This window comes from Carassius auratus, chromosome 13 (assembly GCF_003368295.1).
Source record: "Carassius auratus strain Wakin chromosome 13, ASM336829v1, whole genome shotgun sequence".
In the NCBI taxonomy this organism is placed as follows: Eukaryota; Metazoa; Chordata; class Actinopteri; order Cypriniformes; family Cyprinidae; genus Carassius; species Carassius auratus.
Window position 1 is genome coordinate 12,586,099 of NC_039255.1, and position 20,852 is coordinate 12,606,950.

A 20,852-nucleotide genomic window follows, 5' to 3' on the forward strand; every position below is an offset into this window, starting at 1 on the left:
TATTCTATTCTTTTTTACATATTCAGTTTTTCTTTTTACTTAAAAATTGACTCCTAGCAAATAGTTTAAAAACTTTCATTAAGATCTCCGTTTTGTTTTGTTTAATATTTCATGTTACAATTTTTATTTTATTTTTTGCATTTACAATGCAAAACATCACCATAGACAAGAGTCATACAATACAAAAATAAAAATACAAAAAATAAAAACGCCCACAAGGGGTAAAAAAAAAAAAGTACCTTTCAAGTGCTATATTCAATGTTAGATAATGAAAACTAAGACTGTTGTCTTAAACCCATGCTTATAAAGCTGAAAATTGTTTGGAATGTATGGATTATAATATTTCATGCATTTGTTGTTTATAAAACTGTACACTGTGATAAAATAGAACCCAAACAAGCATCTGAGCTGTTACTTCATAAAAAGAGGCTAGTTCATGAATTTATCTTCTTAAAGATGTGTATTGTTTGTTTACAATGTCACTGCATCCAAAAAAGTGTGCTGCTGCAAATGCGGTTGTTCTTACACCCCATTGGTCCGAATCCATCTACCAGTCTGGAAATCACCTAAAGTTGAATATGGAGATACATGTCAGACTGACTGCTGGATCCAGCGCTCCCTTAAAATAAGTCATTATTTGATGATTTTTAGATGCTGGTTGATGATGATGAAAACATAAAAACCTTGAATATTATAACATTTTATGCTAGTATACAGTATAAAATGAGAAGCCAAGTATACAACTGATATATCGTTTTCTAACCTTTTTCACCCTTTTCTCCCGTTGGTCCCTCTGGTCCTCTTTGTCCCGGAAGGCCAGGTATCCCTGAGCTCCCCGTTTCCCCTGTGGATCAAATACAAGCATATTCACAGCTCGTCGCTTTGATTTGACTTCAAGCAGGCAGCACTTCAGTTCTCGATTCCTTGTCCAGTAGGGCTATATGACTTCTTATGAATGGTACCTTTTTCTCCTTTAGGTCCAGGGTATCCTCGGTCTCCTTTGGGTCCTTGCCTGCCAGGAGGCCCTGGGATGGTCCCATATGCTGAAAAGATAAATAATGTTTAGGAATAATGATACAAGACAAATATGCTGATTAAATATGTAATCAGTATGTGATAAAGTATGTGAGTTAAAGTGGACACTAACTTCTAAAGAAGTCCATTAAGTCAGCCGTCACATTTCCGTAGGCGGCAATCACACGGCTGTACCCGGGTGGCCCGGGAGGACCGGGAGGACCAGCGGGTCCTTGGATCCTTCCTGCTTGTGTTCTCCAGTATCCCTCTGTCAGGTCCTGCAGTATACCTTGATCTAAAGGAAACAAGCTAGATTAATTTTCTCATAAACACTGTGATGGACTGACCATCTGTCCACAGTGTTTCACTGACTATGGCCCAAGACACTTGGACTGGCTCCAGTCCCTCTGCATAGGATAAGTGATTTTGGAAAATGGATGGATTTGCTTGTTATTACTGTGCAACTTCTTTCTTTTAGACACAACACTGCCAGATACTCAGTACCAAACAAAGCCAAAGCAGAATCACACACACACAAACACACAATTAGTAGTGTTTTGTTCCTAAATGAGTCAGTGTTTTAGAACAAATTGATTGATTAGGTGAATGACTCAATGACTCACACAAAAAGATCATGGCTGCATCCAAATATGCATATTCCCCTACAACCCAGTCAAAGTCCCTTTAAAGTAGTTTATAGTCTTTGACCCAGTGGGCACTTTGATATCAATTTGACGTCAAATATTAGTCAAGATGCTGTGACAATTTTAATTTACATTTCTTCCTGTGGTACTTGGGTGAAAACAGGAGGTTAATTGCACATTGAAATTGGTTAAATGTACATGTTGGGCAATATGTTTGATATTTAATTTAAGTCAAATCAATTTCTTAATTCAATATTTGACTCAGGTTTTTTTCGTCAATTTGATTTCTTTTTAACATCATTTGCCCACTGTGTATATAGTTGACTAAAGAACAGTATGTGAATGACTGGTATATCCAAAGTCACAGTACTCATAAAACAATAAAAAGTCACAGAAGTCGAGCATGAATTCCAGAGCAGCACTTTTGTTTTAACTGTTTTAACATAAGTATATTTAATGTAACTATTTTATGCTAAAACTGTTTAACGATCATCAGTAATATTCAGTTATGCTAACTCAACAACTTTGTCAAATTTCTCGGTTTTGAATTGAAAAAACAGCCTATTGTGATTCACATAATTTATAACGGAATGTGAAAAGACAGAAAACATTATCATAGCTGTTTCTGCATAGTAAAATTGATTATTTAATATAAATTATATATGTAAATAAAAAAAGTTTAATGTATTTAGTCCAGAATACATTTATACTATATACTGTAGAACATACTCTTTTAACCTGACATAATTACTTTCTTAAAAGAAGTAACTACTTAGTGTATAGGAAAAAATGATTAAATTAATTTTTTTAGAGGCTCGCTTTAACTTGTTGAGGAAACCAAACCAAAAGCATACCTAAGACTATAACTGTTCTTTTGCTGCATTGCAAGTGCATTAAGTTAATTTTACTGTTTTATTATGAATATAACTGGTCCGTGGGCTTGAAAGAAACTGTACTCACTCTTAATGTAATCAGTCACTTTGAGTGCGACATTGGAGTAGTCTACCGGTTCACTGATCTCAGAGCCATAGCGGTGTTGGCTTCTAGCATTGTGATAACTGTGTCCAGGTTCACCACGTTCACCCTTCTGACCAGGCAGTCCGGGGGGCCCAGGGGGACCATGAATGTAGCGCCTCATAGTGTCACCTGAACAAATAAGAGACTATTTATTGATGCGCCAATCAACCACAGAGTGCTTCCAGAAATTGGTCAGACAAATCTAGGACACCGACAGATTAAAATCATGCATTCAACTTTGAAAATGTAAAATGGCATGAGATCACTTGTTAAAAATCAGTCAATGTCCACCGTTATAAAGTTACACTGAGGAGTCAGTTTCCAGAGTAGAGTGTGTGTGGTGAGTGACACTCACTGTTTAGGTAGTCATGGAGCTCAGCGCGGATCTGTTCTCGTGCAGAAGATCCTGAATATGATACAAGGCCACTAGTGTCTCCTGGAGGACCCTGGGGACCGGGTGGACCAGGTAGGCCTGGAGGTCCCCTAAAACCAGATTCTAAATAATAGAGAATCATATAATGAGTTTTTTGCAAAACTTTTGTATTAGTTTTTTTGTATTAGACAGTACAATAATGCTCATGAGAGGACTCACTCTGTAGGTAGAGCTGGATTTCCTCTAGTCTGTAACCTGTGACTGCAGAGGAGCCTCCTGGGATGCCAGGTGGACCAGGGGGTCCCTGTATTCCTTGAGGACCAGGGGGCCCAGGACGTCCAACGCTTCCACTAAGCCCTGACCCTTCAACCACATTGAAAGTGGAATATGAGGAAAAGAAACCCTTTACATGTTATCAAACAAAACATTACAGATCATTTTGAACAGAAACACATACTCTGAAGCAGAGCGGTTATGTCACTGTAGGAAGCACCTGGCTGGCCGGGTGGGCCGGGGGGGCCTGGTGGTCCACTTCTGCCTGTCATTCCCTGCTCTAAACACAAATTCACAAATACCATTAGAACGACAGAATTCAATCTATTGCAGCTTCAAAATAAGATTCAGATTAAAGACACACCGTTCATCATTCTGATGGCATAGTTTGCCACTTCCTGTGCATTAAAGGTACTAGCACTAATCCCAGGTGAACCCGGAGGTCCTGGAGGGCCAATCACATAACGCCTCACATCTTCTCCTGAGCATAAGAAAGTCACTGGGTCAACTCTCAGATTCAAGATTCAAAAGGCTATTTACAGTATACACAAGTGGGTCTGACATGGTTTACTCACTCTGTAAAAGGGAAATGATGTAGTCAGCACTTATACTTCCAGGTGGGCCAGGAGGTCCTTGAGGACCTTGGCTAACACTGTTACCACTAATTCCAGAGCCTGAATCAAAGTGATATTTTTTTTACCAGAAAAATGCAGCATGATGCAGAGACATTCATGAAACATTACTCAGCAGATCATAACGTACGCCGAATGTATGCGATAACCCGAGATGCCACGTCCTCTACAGACACTGATGGACCAGGTGGACCAGGTGGTCCCTGAATACCAGACAAATGCTGCCTCATGCTGTCACCTGTGGAGAGGATGTCACACATTCATGTGAATATGACCGTCAGGAGCAGCTGTGTGATAATTCAAATGAACAGGTACTCACTCTGCATATAATCCATGATGTAACGACGATAGTCTGCAGCAGAATGGGATCCCCCAGAATGACCTGGAGGACCGGGTGGACCAGGAGGTCCTGGAGGACCAGTCCGCCCTTGTGGCCCGACTGCAACTGCTCCTGATACTGACGGCAACAAGAAGTGGCACAAGAATTATGGTACTGTTTTGCTTTGGGAACCTCTTTTGAATCGTCAAATATGGGGCTGCATTAAATATTTAGTTCACCCCAAAAATTATAGGATTAGAGAACATGGGAAAAAAATGTATTGTTTTGAACAAAAGATGAACTAAAGTCTTATAGATTTGGGATGAGATGAGGAGTGTAATTTTTTGGTGAACACATACAGTACAACATTAATACTTACCTCTTGATTCTCCTTGGAATGCTGATGTACCTGGTACTCCAGGATCCCCTGGGAGATTATTTTAAAGATTACTGTACTGTAGATATTAATATAGTGGAATACAATGTCTCCCCATCGTTAGTCAAGGTTTTTACCTTTAAGACCATCTCGTCCAGGTGGTCCAGGAGGTCCTGGTGGACCTGGCTGACCTTGAGCCACACCGTACTCAGAGACTATATAGAGTAAAAAACGAATAATTAATTCCATACTATTTATTGTTTTATGAACACTGTAATCTCTTCACAAGTTTTTAATTAACACCACATTAAGTATTATATGGTATAAGTACCAAAAACTAATACCATAAACATAAACTAAACAAAGGCAAACAAAACATAATCAAAACTAATTTTTAAGCAGATCTGTTGCTTTAAGTGTCACAATGTTAATGAATTTGTCAAAAAAACAAAAAAAAAACTTACTAACTCTACCGGGACTTCCTGGAAGGCCAGGTTGACCTGGTTCCCCTAAAAATAATAAATTCACATATGATAAATAAAGCATAAAGCAAATAAACGTGTTTTACTGTTATCAATTCTTGTCGACCAATATGAAGTGTTGGCTGGTCAAGAGAGCCTCACCTTGGTATCCTCTTGGACCTTGGGCACCTGAAATTTAAATAAATGTATCATTAGATATCTGATCATAGTTAAATATTCTACTTTCTGACATCACATTTTCATAGTGCCTTCACTGATGATAGATTGGACTAAAGGTATCAATGAGTAGAATCAACTAAACATTAGTTCTGGGTAAGACTAACCTGTCACTCCCTTAGGCCCTTGGGGTCCTGGTGGCCCAGGTGGTCCGGCAAAAAATGTTCCTGTGCAGGCAGCATTTGTAAAATTGTGAGACTTAAAAAACCACAACACCCTTAGAACATAGATAGTATAATACTAGATATATGCTGTGATCAAACCTGAATTAGGCACAAAGTTTCCTGGTTCTCCCTTGTCTCCTTTAGGACCAGGTCTGCCATATCCTAAGAGACGGTAACAAAAGAGTTGAGAAGAGTATGCCACAATAGGCAGGTATGAATATGAGTTGATGTGCTGCAAAAATGAATAAAGATTTATCAAAGATTTGCTTTTTTGTGTTAACTACTCATTTTAATCTTACCTTGTGCACCCGGTTCACCAGGTGGTCCTGGTGGACCTGGCCTAGAATCACCTATAGGGTGAAAAAATTGATTAAATGCATTCAAATATAATCCACTCTAAAGTTAATTTTATTTTGTCATATATAAAGCTGAATAATAATAATAATAATAATAAATTCACTTTAAGAAATTTGGCAAAACATCAAATATTCAACAGATGTTGATCCTGAAACTTTTCATGGATAATTTTATTGTACCTGGACGTCCAGGAGGCCCTGGGGGACCAGGAGGTCCAGGTGGTCCAGTAACACCAACATGTGTAGCACCATACTGTCCTAAAAATGTCAGAAATACAAGTGTATATTAATGCATTTCTATAAGTCACTATTGTTCAAATTAGATCTCACTTTCTGACTCACTTTCTGCTCGCGTTGCAACCAAAGTCTCACCAGTGTTAACAACAACACCTGGTTCTCCTTGATCTCCCTTATCACCTTTAGGACCTGCACAAAAATCAAGGTGGATGGATGGATGCATGGAAGGTCAATTAGATATAATTTATATTCTACTAATATACAATAATACACTGCAACACCAGATGAAAAATGCACATTTACCAGGCTGACCAGGAAGTCCAGCAGGGCCAACGGGACCTAGCATCACAAGACATTTATACAATTATAAATATACTGTTGTACCCAAACAGTGTAATTAGTTAAAAGTTATGATTATTAAATAATGCAACATTCCTGGCACAGTGTATTTACTAGTAAATGGGAGATAGGTGTTTAGAGTTGGATGGATTTGTAATCTGTGTTTCTAACACTATGAAGATTATGAACATACAGTACCTGAGAGTCCTGGAGATCCAGGTGGGCCAGGAGGACCAGGGCTCCCAGGTGGTCCTGGGATTGCCACTGAGCTAGAACCTGCTGCAAAGTTAAAACTCTCAGTAAATTCACTGCGCAGTGAATGGTTAAATGTGTTTTAGTACTTCATGCAGTCTTACCTGCATTGATAACTCTTCCAGCCTCACCAGTCTCACCTGTGAACATTTTCAGATCAATTATTTAGACATTTATAGACACGGTTGCACACGATTCTAACATCCAAAAATAAGACAATATATAATACGTATTTTTCGGACTATAAGTCGCGCCTGAGCATAAGTTGCATCAGTCCAAAAATACGTCATGACGAAGAAAAAACATATATAAGTCGCACTGAACTATAAGTCGCATTTATTTTAGAACCAAGAACCAAGAGAAAACATTACAGTCTCCAGGCGCGAGAGGGCGCTCTATGCTGCTCAGTGAAAGCTACAGGAGAACTGAGCAGCATAGAGCGCCCTCTCGCGGCTGGAGGCGGTAATGTTTATCTTAGTTCATTTCTCTCGGTTCATGTCAAATTCATTTTTGATAAATAAGTCGCAGGACCAGCCAAACTATGAAAAAAAGTGCGACTTATAGTCCGGAAAATATGGTAGCTAAAAACTTCAAAAAGCAGCTAAGCATAGATCCTGTAGTTTATTTTACTAAAACACACAGCACCTTTAGTTCCAGGCTGACCAGGATTACCAGGTAGGCCTATAAGAAAAGAAAGCAAACATACTTTCATACATAGTTCAGATAAACTGTAAAAATATAAACTCCATAAAAATGTAACATATAAATCAGATAGAGAAAAGAATGCAGTTCAAGTGATAGGTTACCTGGAGGTCCTTGAATCCCTGGAGTTCCTGTTGTAAAGTAGACAGTAGAAAAAAAATCAATAGCATGCAGCTTGAGATCATTTTCTCAAAATGAGGATCATGTTTTTCTACATGCTTTTATACCTGGTTGCCCAGGATCGCCAGGTGGCCCTGGTGGTCCTCTGATTCCTGGTAAGCCAATTGAGCCTGGCTCACCTAGATATGATAAAAAATGACACAGAATGCAGACAAAGATTAAAATAAAGATGCAGAAATAGGTTAAAAACAAAACAAACAAACTAAAAATTGGTTTGGAATAATCAAATCTTAAAATGCCACTTACCTCGTTGGCCCTTTTCACCATCAGGTCCTTGAGGCCCTAGAATGAAATGACAAAATTACTCAAAGGGAATTTTTATACCAATTCAATATTTGGGTTAAAGAAGTCATGATAATAATAGAAATTTAATAGATTCCATGCACCAACTACGTAATCCAGTCTCGGAATATATAATATAGTAATATTATTTAGTGATATTGTTTAAAAAAAAATAGCATCAAACAAATTAATGGCACAAACATTTCACAAATTTCTGTCCATTTACCATCTGTTTAGATCTACTTTATTTACACTAACATTCAAATGGTTGGGGTCGGTAAGATTTTTTTAATGATTTTGAAAGAAGTATCTTATGCTCGCCAAGACTGCATCATCAAAACATAAATACAAAAATATTGTGAAAACTTATTACAATAAAAAGCTATATTCTATTTTATCTATTTTTTATTTTAACAGGTAATTTATTCCTGTAATGGAAAAGGAAATGTTCAACAGCCATTACTCCAGTATTCGATGTCCCTTCTGAAGTCATTCTGATATGCTGATTTGGTGGTCAATAAACATTTCTTATTATATTATTATCAGTGTTGAAAACAGTCATACTGCTTCATATTTCTGTGATAATTAAAAAAATATATATATTTTTTTCATTAATTGAAAATTAAAATGACAGCATTTATTTGAAACAGATTTTTTATATTTTTTGGGTGTTGATGGCCAACAAGTCATGGTTAGAAATATAGCTCTGTCTGTTGTTGAACTGTATGCATATAATGCTTATATACAGTATACAGTCAACCCGAATTGGACTCAAATTTCTGCGTTTTGGATTTGCGGATCCCCCTCCACACTCTTCTGCCTGTCACATGTCTGTTCTCTCCCTATTCTAACAATAAAATGGCAAAAAGCCCAAAATCTCAGGTTTGTGTCTGTTCCTACAGATGATTCACCTGCTGATCCTTTAGCTCCTTTCTCACCAGATGGCCCTTGTCGTCCTGCAGCACCAGGAACACCTGACAAAGGGTACAGTGATTTAACAATGAAGGAAATATTTGTAAACATGGCACAATTGAATAAAGTTCTTTGATATGGCTCAGTACAAACATACACACCTGGCAATCCATTTTCTCCTCTATCGCCATGATCACCTGATACAACACACATCATTTGACATGAATTCACATTGACTATACTAACGAAATGGATACTGTATTTCAGGCTGACATATAATTGGTTACAAACCTTTACTTCCAGGTGGACCGGAGAGACCTCTTTCACCTGGAAAGATTTTTTTTTTAAACGATAAACATTAGGATTTTGTTCTTATAATGCTTTTTGAAAACATACCAAGTCTTCATTGTGATACGCACCTTTAGGCCCGGCAGGACCTGGTTCACCTCTAAAACCTTGAGGGCCTTGTTCACCTGCACAGATTAAAAAAAAATATATATATATATTATATATTTTTGTTAATGTCATAAATTTATAACACAAAAATAACATGATTGCACTAAAATATTTTTTTGTAAAGAAAGAGTTGATTACCATGTAAACCACTAGCACCTGTTGAACAAACAAAAAGAGAACACAGATCAAACACATGCTAATATTGCATGACTGCTTAATTGTTATGTGACATTTATATATATTTATGCCCACGCATTTCATTTGCCAATCGAAATGAAAAACAATGATTCTGTACAGCTAATTTCACTGAATTATAATATATTGACCTTTAGGCCCAGGTGGACCAACAAGACCAGGAGAGCCAGGAGAACCAGGAATACCTGGAGAAAAAAACAGATACACAGACATTTATCTTGTGTATGAGAACCCTAAATTGTATTGATTGGAATACAAATTAAATGCTATCACTATCAAGAGCGATATTCTCCAAGTATGCAATATCATACCCCTTTCACCCTTCTCTCCGGCTCCTGAGGGCCCTGGCTCACCACGGGGTCCAGGCTGACCATCTCTTCCCCTGAAACCCGGTGGTCCTTCTGGACCATGTTCACCTGTCATATACATTTTAAAGTTTTAATGAGGCAACATCTGGAAAATGTCAATGTTTTTAGTAAGAGCATTAACATTACTGAGTCCAGTGTTCACAGAAGAGCTGTATCTATATAATGCAGGTAGGGATTAATCAGTCAGCTGGTTAATATGCATTGATTTTATTTTAATGTATTTGTTAGTGCAACAGCATTAGCACCTGTCAGCTGCAGCATTTATGGACTGTATCTCTAAACCTTAACCTTTTAGGCTTTTGGGGTAATGTTGATTAACTTTGTGATTTCCACAAACAACTGACCATAGTGAATGTTTTTCCACAAAATAAAAATATTGCATGTTTCAGGTACCTGCACTTCCTTTGTCTCCTTTTTGCCCTTCTCTTCCTGGATGTCCTGGCATTCCTGGTGGACCTAGATACGAACAAATAAATAAATAAATAAAACAAAAAACAATAAAAATCATTTAAGACTTCATTCTGTGCGTCTGTTCAAACTAACTCTACAAGAAGATCAAGCATTACTCTTACCTGGTAGGCCTGGAAAACCGTTATCACCTGAAAAACAGGTATACATTTTTACATTTTCATGTTTGAGACTGAAAGCATATAATATAAACAGTTCATCTAATTCACATGTTCACAGCTAGTTTTTAAATTTATACAAACCCTTCGTTCCTGGAGATCCGGTGTCACCTAAGAGTGGTGAAAAAAGCAAATGTGTGATTGATGTAGTGATGTAAAAGCAGGTTACTGACTACTAAATCTCCATAGAATGTAGGAATAAAGTTTTCTGTACTGGAAGTTCAGTAAAGACTGAATATCTGGTGTACCTTTAGGCCCTGGAAGTCCTCTTTCAGTTTTAACTGAAGAAGCAAGGAAGACTAAACACACACACACACAAAAATTTATATTATTATTTGTATTAAATGTATGCATATATATGCATGACATTTTATAAACAATGTACATGTCTAGTTGCAGGTCTTGTTTGTGTGTCTAAGCAGAACTGTGTTCTCATGTACCTTTCATGGCTTCAGACTGCAGCTCTGCTCTCAGTATTTGCTGTACATTTCTCTGCAGTACAGAACTGTCTGAATAAACTGCAGAATCCAGTGAATTAACATATGCCGCTTTACTTCCAGCATCTTTATATATGCTAGTGTCATCAATAGGAGAGGACAGACGACTCGTGTGGGATTTCATGGAGGAGGATATTTCTTCAAGAGCGCTGACACGAGACTTTAGATTCTTTACCTCCTCAGCTTCAAGGAAAAGAGATTAGCAACAGATTAGAAGGCAATATGCAATAGTGCATATATTTACGTTGTAAAGTCTTAAAACGAAGCTACAAGCGGTTTCAAATGTCTTAGCAATAATTGTTTCCCAACAGAAATAGTGAATAAATGTATCATGTCTTTCGTTAAAATGACAAGACTTACATAAAGCAATGAGTCCAAACAGAAGGCCGAGGAGCAGCAGAAGACTGAGCAAAAACCCCAGCAGCCACTTCCACCAGGAACAGCAGTTTGGCCCACATCCACAAAGACCCCCTCCGTACTTAGAGTCATCGCCATCAACAACCTTAGCCTTGTGAATCTCTGACAAGACACAAACGGCAGGAGACAGGTGAGCCACTCTTTTACAGCATTACTGTATACTATATTATGTGCTATGTTTTTTTTTTTTAAATAAAGGATTTACCTGCATATGTAGCCTTATCTTTTGTTGACACTGATGTAGACCCATCTATGGAGAGGTAAAAAAAAATGTTTTGTGATTTTTTTGAGACAAGCAGTGACATCTCTTAACCTAATATCCCTCATATCAAACATAAACATCAAGAGACATGAAAATGAATTCCCTTACAATATGCACCAGAGCTAGACTTCACAGGAGCCCTTTCAGAATAGCTGGTCGTTATAGTTTCCTTCTTCACTGAAACATCTGAATATGACCCTTCAAAGCAAAGATTGTGTATATTCAGTTAATAAGTTAGTGTTAGTGTAGGTCATTGCATTAATCATGTTATATTTTGAATCGCTTTCATTCAAACACCACAAATAATTCCCTTTGCAGCATCAAATACTACGGTGCCTGTGAGAGGACATGGTCGCTTCACTTAGTTTTGTCGTGGCCATGACATAATAACTCGTGGGAATGTCATATTATGTCATGGCCACGAGATCATTTTGTCGAGGTAACAACATCTTTATGTCGTGGCCTCGAGATGTCATGTTGAGGGAACGACATGTTTTTCTCGTGGCCACGAGTTTAATGCGTAAACAAACCTGCGTTACCATAGCAACCCTGGGATTATCAGAGATGTATTCATTCATATTTTATTTGGAATTACAAAATGATTATATTATTTATTATAGAAAATATTTCATTATTAAATTATTATAATAACCATTTGCCTTTATTACGTGTGATAGTCAGCATTCTAATGAAGTTTATCATGGATAAATAATAAATTGAATGAATAATTGTTATAATAATGAATGAATAAATAGATTTGCTTGTAAATGAAAACACAGCACGCTCATTTATCATCACATCATGTCAAAACTTTATTGGCATAATTGTCAGATAAGTGATAAATGAGCCTGTTGTGTTTTCATTTACAAATGACACAGCCCCATCAAGCACCCTCTTATATGTAATAAAGGCCGGTAGCCAAGGCATATGGTTACTATAATAATTTAATAATAAAATGTTTTCTATAAAAAATAATATATCCCACGAACTAATATCTCGTGGCCACGACAAAACTAAGTGAACCTACCATGTCTTCTCACGGGCACCATAAAATACAACACTTAGTGTCCTGTGTTTACCTCCTGTCCCATTGGGGGTGCTGTTGGTAAACTGCTTTCCACTGTCTTTGGTCAGGATAAGTTCTTCGGTTTCTCTCTTCGCTGGAATGTTCTCTTTCTCCAGTGTCAGGTATCTCTTTGACACATTCTCATTAAGGGTCCTTGTACCAGTTCCTAAATATGACACAAAGGCTTAATTTTTATAATGCCAAACTGAATATACCTTAGAGAACTACAGTAGCCATAAATCTTTTTTCCTGAGTGAGTATAACAAACACCTGAAGTAGAGACGCCTGTGCTAACAGCAAGTGTGCTGTTGGGACTTGAGGAATAGTTCTTCTGCACTCCATATCCTAAAAATACCCACATAACAAATAAACAATGATATCTGAATATCAAGTATATATCTGCCATTTAAAAGCATCATTGTCTACCTCTTTAAAGAAGTAAAGATAGTTCTGATTTTTACTTGCTTTAAGAACATTTTTACTGATCCAAACAGAACAAACAAAAGCATTAAATTAGCCAAAAGTGTGAGTAAATACATTTACCTTGTTTCAATCTATCAAACTTTCCACAAAAATTTTAAGCAGCACAACAGTTTTCAATATTGATAATCAGAGGATCAATAATCAGAAGAAATATTTCTTGAGCAGCAAATCAGCAAATTAGAACTTTTTCTGAAGGGTCATAAGACACTGAGATTTGATATTTATGATTATATTACATAAAAAAATATAATAAAATAAAAAATAATTCAATTTAAATTGTAATAATATTTCACAGTGTTACTGTTTTTACTGTATTTTGATCAAATAAATGCAGCCTAAGTGACTTCTTTCAAAATACCTTACCAACCCCTATTCATTGAACAATATTGTATTTATATAATATTATATTTATAATTTACATTAAATGTTAGGATTTTTAACACTTTTACTGCAAAACAATAAAATACAGTAAAAATTAATACTGATTTGTTGATCATATTCATTCCATTCTAACTGCTTCCTCTAAGCCTCTATTCATGCAATTTCGACAAAACCTAATTTATGTTAGCCATCTTTTCTAGACAATATTAACATTGTGACATTTAAACAGCAGAACACTGTTTACTACTTTGACAATCCAGCACTGGGCAACAGAGCAAGTGACGATTCTTATCAACTGTCCTGAACCTCTCTCACATTGAGCCCAGGCCATTTTTGTTGTTGAGCTCTGTTATGCAGAGTACAGTAAATATAACAAACACCTGCAGCGGAGACGCCTGTGCCAACACCAAGTGTGCTGCTGGGACTTGTCACATAATTCTTCTGGACACCATATCCTAAAAACAACCACATAAACATGCTTACAAGAAATATTATTAACCTGTCATTTTTCAAATCAATGTCATCACAATTATTTAATATTATAAAGCCTCAAAGGATACCTGATTGTGTGTTAACTCCACTGGTGGTTAGAACTCCACTAGCAGGAGCTAAATTGTTGTGGAAGCCATACACTGTAAGTCAAGAAAAAACATGGCTTATATATGTATTTTGGAGGACTGTGCCTTCAGCTGGATGTTTTGGTGTATTACCAGTTTTATTTATAATAACACCAGAAAATAGAGTATGATGTTGATGATGACTTGGTTAATAAAATGCAGAGGGAAGAATTCTCTTAGACAGAATAAATTCTCATTATTATCAGCTAACAGCTAAATCAGGGATCAACTCTGCAGACCTGATAAGGAGGATGGTGATGTGCTGTTAACAAGAGTAGCTCCCATTGATGTATTGTTGGTGCTGCTGTGGAAGGTGTACGCAGGACCAGTGGAGACTGTAGAGGGCAGGGTGGAGCTGTTCCATGTGTATGAAGCCAGCTCAGCGTCAAGAAGAGTGGTGTCATATTGCTCGACTGAAAAAATTTAAAGGAAGTCTTAACGCCTTGGAATTGAATGCAAGATCTCTATGCACAGATGAGCTGGGGAATTTGGACATTTTTGTGCTTGAATATAAATGGGCTTTGCACACCATAGGTGTGGTTAACTACTACAAAATCTGTACTAATATAAAAGCCTTACTAATAACACATGATTTGTGAACGGCCAGATCCAAGTTTTACCTTGCTTGGTGGAGATCTTGGTGTCTAAGGTTCTGGCCTTGCGAGGTACAGGGAGAGGGGAGGAAGAGGAAGATCGTGTGGGGCTGACGCTGGCTGAACGTGATCCCTTCAGCAGCTTCTTCACATCATCCAGCTCTGTCCCTGTAGCAACAGCACTCTATTAGCCACAACATCGTGTCTAAACTTGCCTTCATGTTCACTCTCACATGCTACTGTCTGCTGTGGTGTTAAACAAAACTAAACACAGCTTTTCCTTGAGCATTTGAGAAAAAAAAACACACACTAAAAAAACTAGATACACAGTGGCTGAGCTAGAGTTTTATAAATGGGGTGGCCAAGAACAATTCAGGTGGTCCATTGAACATGAGAGAAAGTCAGTGTATAACTCCAACCTGACATAAAAAAGCATGAATAAATCCTACAATTACTGATTATTTTACATTTAGGAAACCTAAAACTTCAGCTTACTTCAAACAGGAGTGCCAACATTTGCGTTCAGCCTGGAGTGAGAATTATTCAGCAATAATTAACAAGCTTGTGATTAAGTACATGTTATTTTTCTCTCAATTTTTCCAAACTAAACTATATGGGGAACCCTATTGTTAAGGTTAAAAGTTGATTTATATACAAGTTCATATTCGACCATTTTTATAGTAAAGTTATATCTATGAATTTTAATTATAATCAAAAAAGAGTAATTATACGAGTAAAAATATAACAAATGTAATTTTTTTTTAGCAAAATTACAATAGTTTAAAATAGTTTATGGACACTGAAGATATTTTCTAAGGTTATGTGACTGTTTTCAAGCTGCTCTCTTTCCGTGATTGAAACACTCCTTGAGAGATAACATGAGATGCTATACATTCAGTAACCTTGTAAAGTTGTAGTGTATCTTCCAACATGCCCTCGGATGTACATCCATGTTTATTCATCATTCATCCCCCACTGTAGGCCTACATTTGTTTACTTGCTTCCTCAAATTATAACAGGGCTGTTTAAACATTTCTCATCATATTAGTATCAGTTGTTTAATAATAATTTTTTCGTTAAGTTCTACACAGTACTGTACCTATATTTATTTTATTTATGTGATTTTCTAAGACAACTGAATTAGACAGAAAGAGGGATAACGTACATCTAGTGGAGGGTGATGCGCTCTGTAGCCTGGTCCTGATTTCCGTCTCTAAAACAAACACAGAAAGACAGAGCTAGAGAAAAAACACTTTAACTAAAAATTATCTCGTTCTTATTTCAACACCATTTAGCACATACAGTATATTAAAATATGTAACTGATCAGTAATGTCCAGGAACCACGAAGTGCTACAAACATGGAACACAGCATGGCAATGTTTACTTTCTGATATTGTAGACGTACCATACACTTTCCAGTTTATTCCACTACTACTTTTCAAATTCCATGGATATTGAATTTTGAATTGAGTAGAAATTATTTTATTAATTACCAGAAAAGAACTTAGGAAATGAACAGGAACACAGCTGTGTAGGGAACAATTCTCCGCGATAGCTCTCTGTTACAGTGAGTTGTAATAGACAATGGTATTTTTTCAGAAATTCTAGAAAGCTGAAAGTTTCGGGTTACGAATAAGAATCAAGTAGTGGTGTAATATATTTCTGACAAAGAAACAGGCCTGAGCTAAAGGTGTGTCTGGAGAGCGGCCCACCGTTTTTAGCCAGTCAGAAACACTCTGTGTGAATTACTGCATGTTTGGGTTTGCGGGAATGGATTTTGTGGGCGGGGTTTTGGAGAAAGTGTTCAAAGTAAAAATAATTGTAAGCATTATATCATTGGACAATAAGGATGATTATTATATGCAAAGTAATTCATACACTAGCTGCATTAGTGTAAATAATAATCTCACCTCTGCTTTGACTCCTTCCTCTTGAACCTGCAATTGAAACAAAAGGTGATACAGTATTTCTTGTTTCTATTCATTTTTTACTGAGGAAGGCCTGGTGCCAAAACTTTTGATGATCCTGATTTTCCATTTGTGTTTTTTTGTACAATAAATATCTAAAAAAAGTGTGGATCCTGATTTCTTCATTTGTCTCTATCATAAAAACTATGTTAAAGTTTTTTTTTTTTTTTTTTCAGCTGAGAGTCTTACCATAGTCTTTTCTTTTTATTTCTGGGGATGAATTGTCGCTTGAACTTTCTGTTGAAGTAAAAAATAATAATACATGCTAGTGTAATTATGAGGAACTGACAAAACAAATGCTTAATAAAGTATTTATTTGTTTATTAAAGTTTTCTCAGCTGTGACTAACCATCATAACGACGTGAATGAGTAGTTTTGCTTTTCCTCTCCACAAACAAAGGGGAGTCTTGTGTTCTTCTCATGCCATCAGTGGAGCTGGATCTCACCCTCGACCCTGTTCCCGATCCAGAGGAACCACCTGTCTTCCTGCTCACAGTTGTCTCCTCTGCCAGATATTCCCCTGATCCAGATCCTAGCCCACCTGCACTCACACCCACAGAGGCTGAGACACAGGAGCAGGGACAGTTTTAGCCATTTACGAGTTTATTTTAAATATTAAACATATAATACACAGTATAAAACCATAAAATCTGAAACTAACTATTGTGTAACTCTTAAAAAATAATGTTAGATTGGCTTACAGGATGAGAAAAAAGAACTGCTGTTGCTCGGAGTCAAAATGTTCTTCTCCAGGCCAGGAGACCTAGAGGTGCTTGACATGCCCTTGTTGGTCGATGCACTGAAGCCTCCTGCGGGTTAAAAACAGTCAATTACAGCATTGTCCTCTTTAATGTCATATTGAAAAAGATGCTCAAGTTACAGCCACAGTTTGACAGTCGAGGAAGAAGACATTGAATATGAATAAATCAGACAGTGAGAAGAAATCAAATGATCACGGGAAAGTGAACAGAGGTAACTTACGTGGAGGTAAAGATGTAATTCTAGTAGTAGAAATTGTTGTTTCTGTGATGCCTGTTTTCATAAAAAATGTGTTATAAAAGTGAAAATCTTGCTTTAAAATTCACAAAGATATAGCTGAATAAAACTTTTCCACTACGTCAATATAATAATCAAGCTTTTTAGTAATGTTACAGAACCAGGTCTTCAATGAAAAGATCTTCACAAAAGAGTTCAGGTTCATAGCAAACTGATAAACTCAAGCGAATCAAACACACTCACCTCTCTCTCCTGAACTTCCTCCTGAATAGTTTCTTTGCTGTCTTAAATCATCCATTCCATACTAAATAAATGCAGCAAAAGATCATTAATTATTATTGGTGTGACACAAAGCAGAATCAGTCTAGATCTACTCAAACAGAGCTTTAAGGTGTTTCTATAACAGTTGAACTGTGGGATAGTACTTGATGAGAAGAGCTGCAATAAACATTATGCGTAATAGACATTAACTTATTTAGTCAATTATACTTCATTTGTGATATATTCCTGTATGAAATTGCAGAATAACTTGTTTCCACAAGATGACGTGTTTTGTCCCTCACAGCAACACGTTTTTACAAGAAATGTTAAATGCATGCACACTGATAAACAAAAGGATTTCTTCTCTTTCCTGGCAGCTTCTACTCAGATTTCAAGGCAAGAATATTTTAGAAAGGGACCAAGACTATTCCACACCATATCCAAAAGGTAATTACATATGAAACATATACCCATATTCAACTTTAATGAAAAATACTGCCTAAAGAAAATTCTTTACTCCAACAAAAGACTAGCAAGTACAACCATAGTCTCATATTTACAGTGGAGAGAGTTAAGCAATTTATCACCACCCCACCCTCCTCACATCTTCAGTTTCAAACGCAAGACCAGCTACTGTTTCCCTACAAACCACAATACATGAAAAAGCTAAAAACAGTGAAAGGTCCCCCACAGACAAATAATGCCTTTATTTGCTATAAAGGTGATTGTCTGTGCAGGGCTTTGAACCCAACAAGGAAACATTAAAAACCTCTCATAATTAATGAAATGGACCCAGAATTATTTATCATTAAAATCACAAAGGTGTTTTGGTTTCTACTGTTTCAGTCTGGGTTCTAGTCTTTGGTGCAGAAACAAAATACAAAGAAATCTGATTGTTCACTTTTACACATAAATATTTCAAGAGAGCAGTGAGCTGATAGCACCATATAAAAAGCAACGATTATGAATAAATAAGAAGGAATATATTTGCATAGCCTAACTGAAGCACAAATGTATTGCTATTAATTTCTCTTTTCTCGTGATTAAAAAAAAAAAAGGTTAGAACCCAAAATCATTAATAAAATGTATTACCTTTGATCCTTGATAATCTGAAGAGGAAGGGATTTTAGATAAAGTCCACTTAACAGTCGCCTGTGAACTTCACCTGTGCAGTATGAATGTTGTTACCTGATTCTGCTGTTTTCTTTCTGATATATTCTCTCTTCTTTGACCGGCAAGTCTCCACAGGAGTTCTGGGTAGGATTTTATACCAAGCCACTCCCCTGTCTTTTGGCAGGTACACAGACAGATTTATTTTTTTTAAAAGACAATACCCTCGGGAATCACAATTTTATTCTTTATGTTGGAGCAAACTAAAGCTTTAAGACATGTGCAGTTGAACACAGGTGTGGCTGGATGTATTATCTGTGCGTCAGGACTTTGCCTGGACTGACACACACACAAAAAAAGTTTGATCTACTACTGTTGGCATAGCAGCATAAGCATGACTGAAAATGCATGTTGTTCAGCTTGAAGCAGTTAATCTAAAATATTTTTTTATTAATTATGTAAGCTATTGTATAATAATGTTCCATGTAAGAAGTTAGGTATTAAAGACTTTGATTACATAGCCAACCTTACATTTGGGAGGCTCATGCTTGTCTCTTATTAAAATACACTACAGAAGTGCTTTATGAGCAACATACAGTACATATTGCATTTCAGATATACATTCTCAAGGAAAAAAGGTACAAAGCTGTCTCTTGTACAAAAGCGGAACATATTAAAGGTACCCATTAGTACTTTAATAGTACCGTCCTATTTGATTAGCTCATATGTTTCCTGGGAATCAAATCATGTTTAAATACATTTCAAATCACTACAAAGAAAGCATGCATCTTTAAATAAACTGCAGGATCATGAATATAATAATTTAACTTTAGCTAAATATGTCAGATGATTACAAACAGAACATGATTTGGGGTCATATGAGGATATGTCCGGCTTTAAGAGTTTAACAGACTTACATCTTTACAGAATGTTCATGAATACCATTTTAGCCAATCCTATGTGATACATATTAAGTAATTATATTACTCATTAATCATTAATCTCAGTGAATAATCCGAAGACAGCTGGATCAAAGAACAATACAAATGTTCAAAATGTAATTCAGGCACATACAAGTTTTCTAAGGGAACAGGGTGTTGCTTCTCTTGGGATTTAAAGGCCGTTTTCTATGGATACATTTTTTTCCTAGTGGGCACACCCTGTTGATACAAAATGCACATTAGTCACAAAATGTTTAACTCCACCCCATATGCATCTTTCTGTCTCTTTGCAGCGTGAATTAGACCCCATACACATTTACCCAGAAACGTGAGAAAGCATGGTTGCATGACTATACAGCTATTAAACAATTTTACAAGTTATAACAAGACAGAAAAGATTAGCAGTAGAACAGTAACAGGCTTTAAAAAAAAAAAGAACATGAATGAACTGAACACCAATGTAATCATCTTAATATGAAAAGAGAGGGTTTTTTTCTTAACTACTGTTTTTGCAGTGGTTTTGTGCAATATGCTTATATAAGCTACATTATTAATGGATCCATCATTATAATGATTCAGAGTTTGATTCATTTAGTTCGACATCTTTTATTTTGATTTTAAAAGTTGGTTCATTCAAACTGTGTCACCAATTTCACCTCTGATTCAGCTTTGGATTCCTTTTAGTCCCGTTCATCTGCAAGACAAGAAGGCTGAAGAAATATGTTTGATCATATGTTGCTATTCTTTATGTATGGACATCTATATACTTTTCAATTGATATGGCTGATTGATATAACAGATATATAGCCAAAATATAGTCAAAAGATGTTTGTTATTTTGTGAT

The 20,852-nt window shown here is 36.4% G+C and overlaps 1 protein-coding gene across 4 annotated transcripts; it reads right to left on the reverse strand.

Moving 5' to 3' along the window:
- Window positions 1-119: 119 nt before the first annotated feature.
- Window positions 120-19,486, reverse strand: LOC113112709 (collagen alpha-1(XVII) chain-like). 4 transcript variants are annotated; one of them, XM_026278493.1, is made up of 57 exons: window positions 19,050-19,486; window positions 17,940-18,000; window positions 17,682-17,732; window positions 17,402-17,509; window positions 17,050-17,262; window positions 16,890-16,937; window positions 16,644-16,670; window positions 15,897-15,944; window positions 14,759-14,899; window positions 14,378-14,551; window positions 14,082-14,153; window positions 13,902-13,976; window positions 12,928-13,002; window positions 12,671-12,823; window positions 11,700-11,789; window positions 11,535-11,579; window positions 11,273-11,431; window positions 10,856-11,095; window positions 10,664-10,714; window positions 10,500-10,526; window positions 10,362-10,388; window positions 10,183-10,245; window positions 9,733-9,837; window positions 9,553-9,606; window positions 9,365-9,382; window positions 9,190-9,243; window positions 9,062-9,097; window positions 8,932-8,967; window positions 8,770-8,832; window positions 7,823-7,858; window positions 7,624-7,695; window positions 7,501-7,527; window positions 7,340-7,375; window positions 6,799-6,834; window positions 6,641-6,718; window positions 6,407-6,442; window positions 6,209-6,292; window positions 6,047-6,124; window positions 5,810-5,860; window positions 5,610-5,672; window positions 5,454-5,513; window positions 5,272-5,298; window positions 5,113-5,157; window positions 4,786-4,863; window positions 4,652-4,699; window positions 4,273-4,410; window positions 4,084-4,191; window positions 3,897-3,995; window positions 3,686-3,802; window positions 3,506-3,601; window positions 3,268-3,411; window positions 3,031-3,171; window positions 2,619-2,804; window positions 1,148-1,309; window positions 963-1,043; window positions 764-844; window positions 120-566 (listed from the first exon to the last, which is right to left on the reverse strand). In XM_026278493.1, exons 2-57 carry the CDS (start codon window positions 17,992-17,994, stop codon window positions 523-525), a joined length of 4,560 nt encoding a protein of 1,519 aa, XP_026134278.1. In that variant the 5' UTR covers window positions 17,995-18,000; window positions 19,050-19,486; the 3' UTR covers window positions 120-522. The 4 variants fall into 4 exon arrangements, with proteins under 4 accessions (XP_026134278.1, XP_026134277.1, XP_026134276.1 ...); XM_026278492.1 differs by having other exon boundaries at window positions 6,641-6,721; window positions 19,146-19,485; XM_026278491.1 differs by having other exon boundaries at window positions 6,641-6,721; window positions 19,050-19,485.
- Between the last annotated feature and the right edge of the window lie 1,366 nt (window positions 19,487-20,852).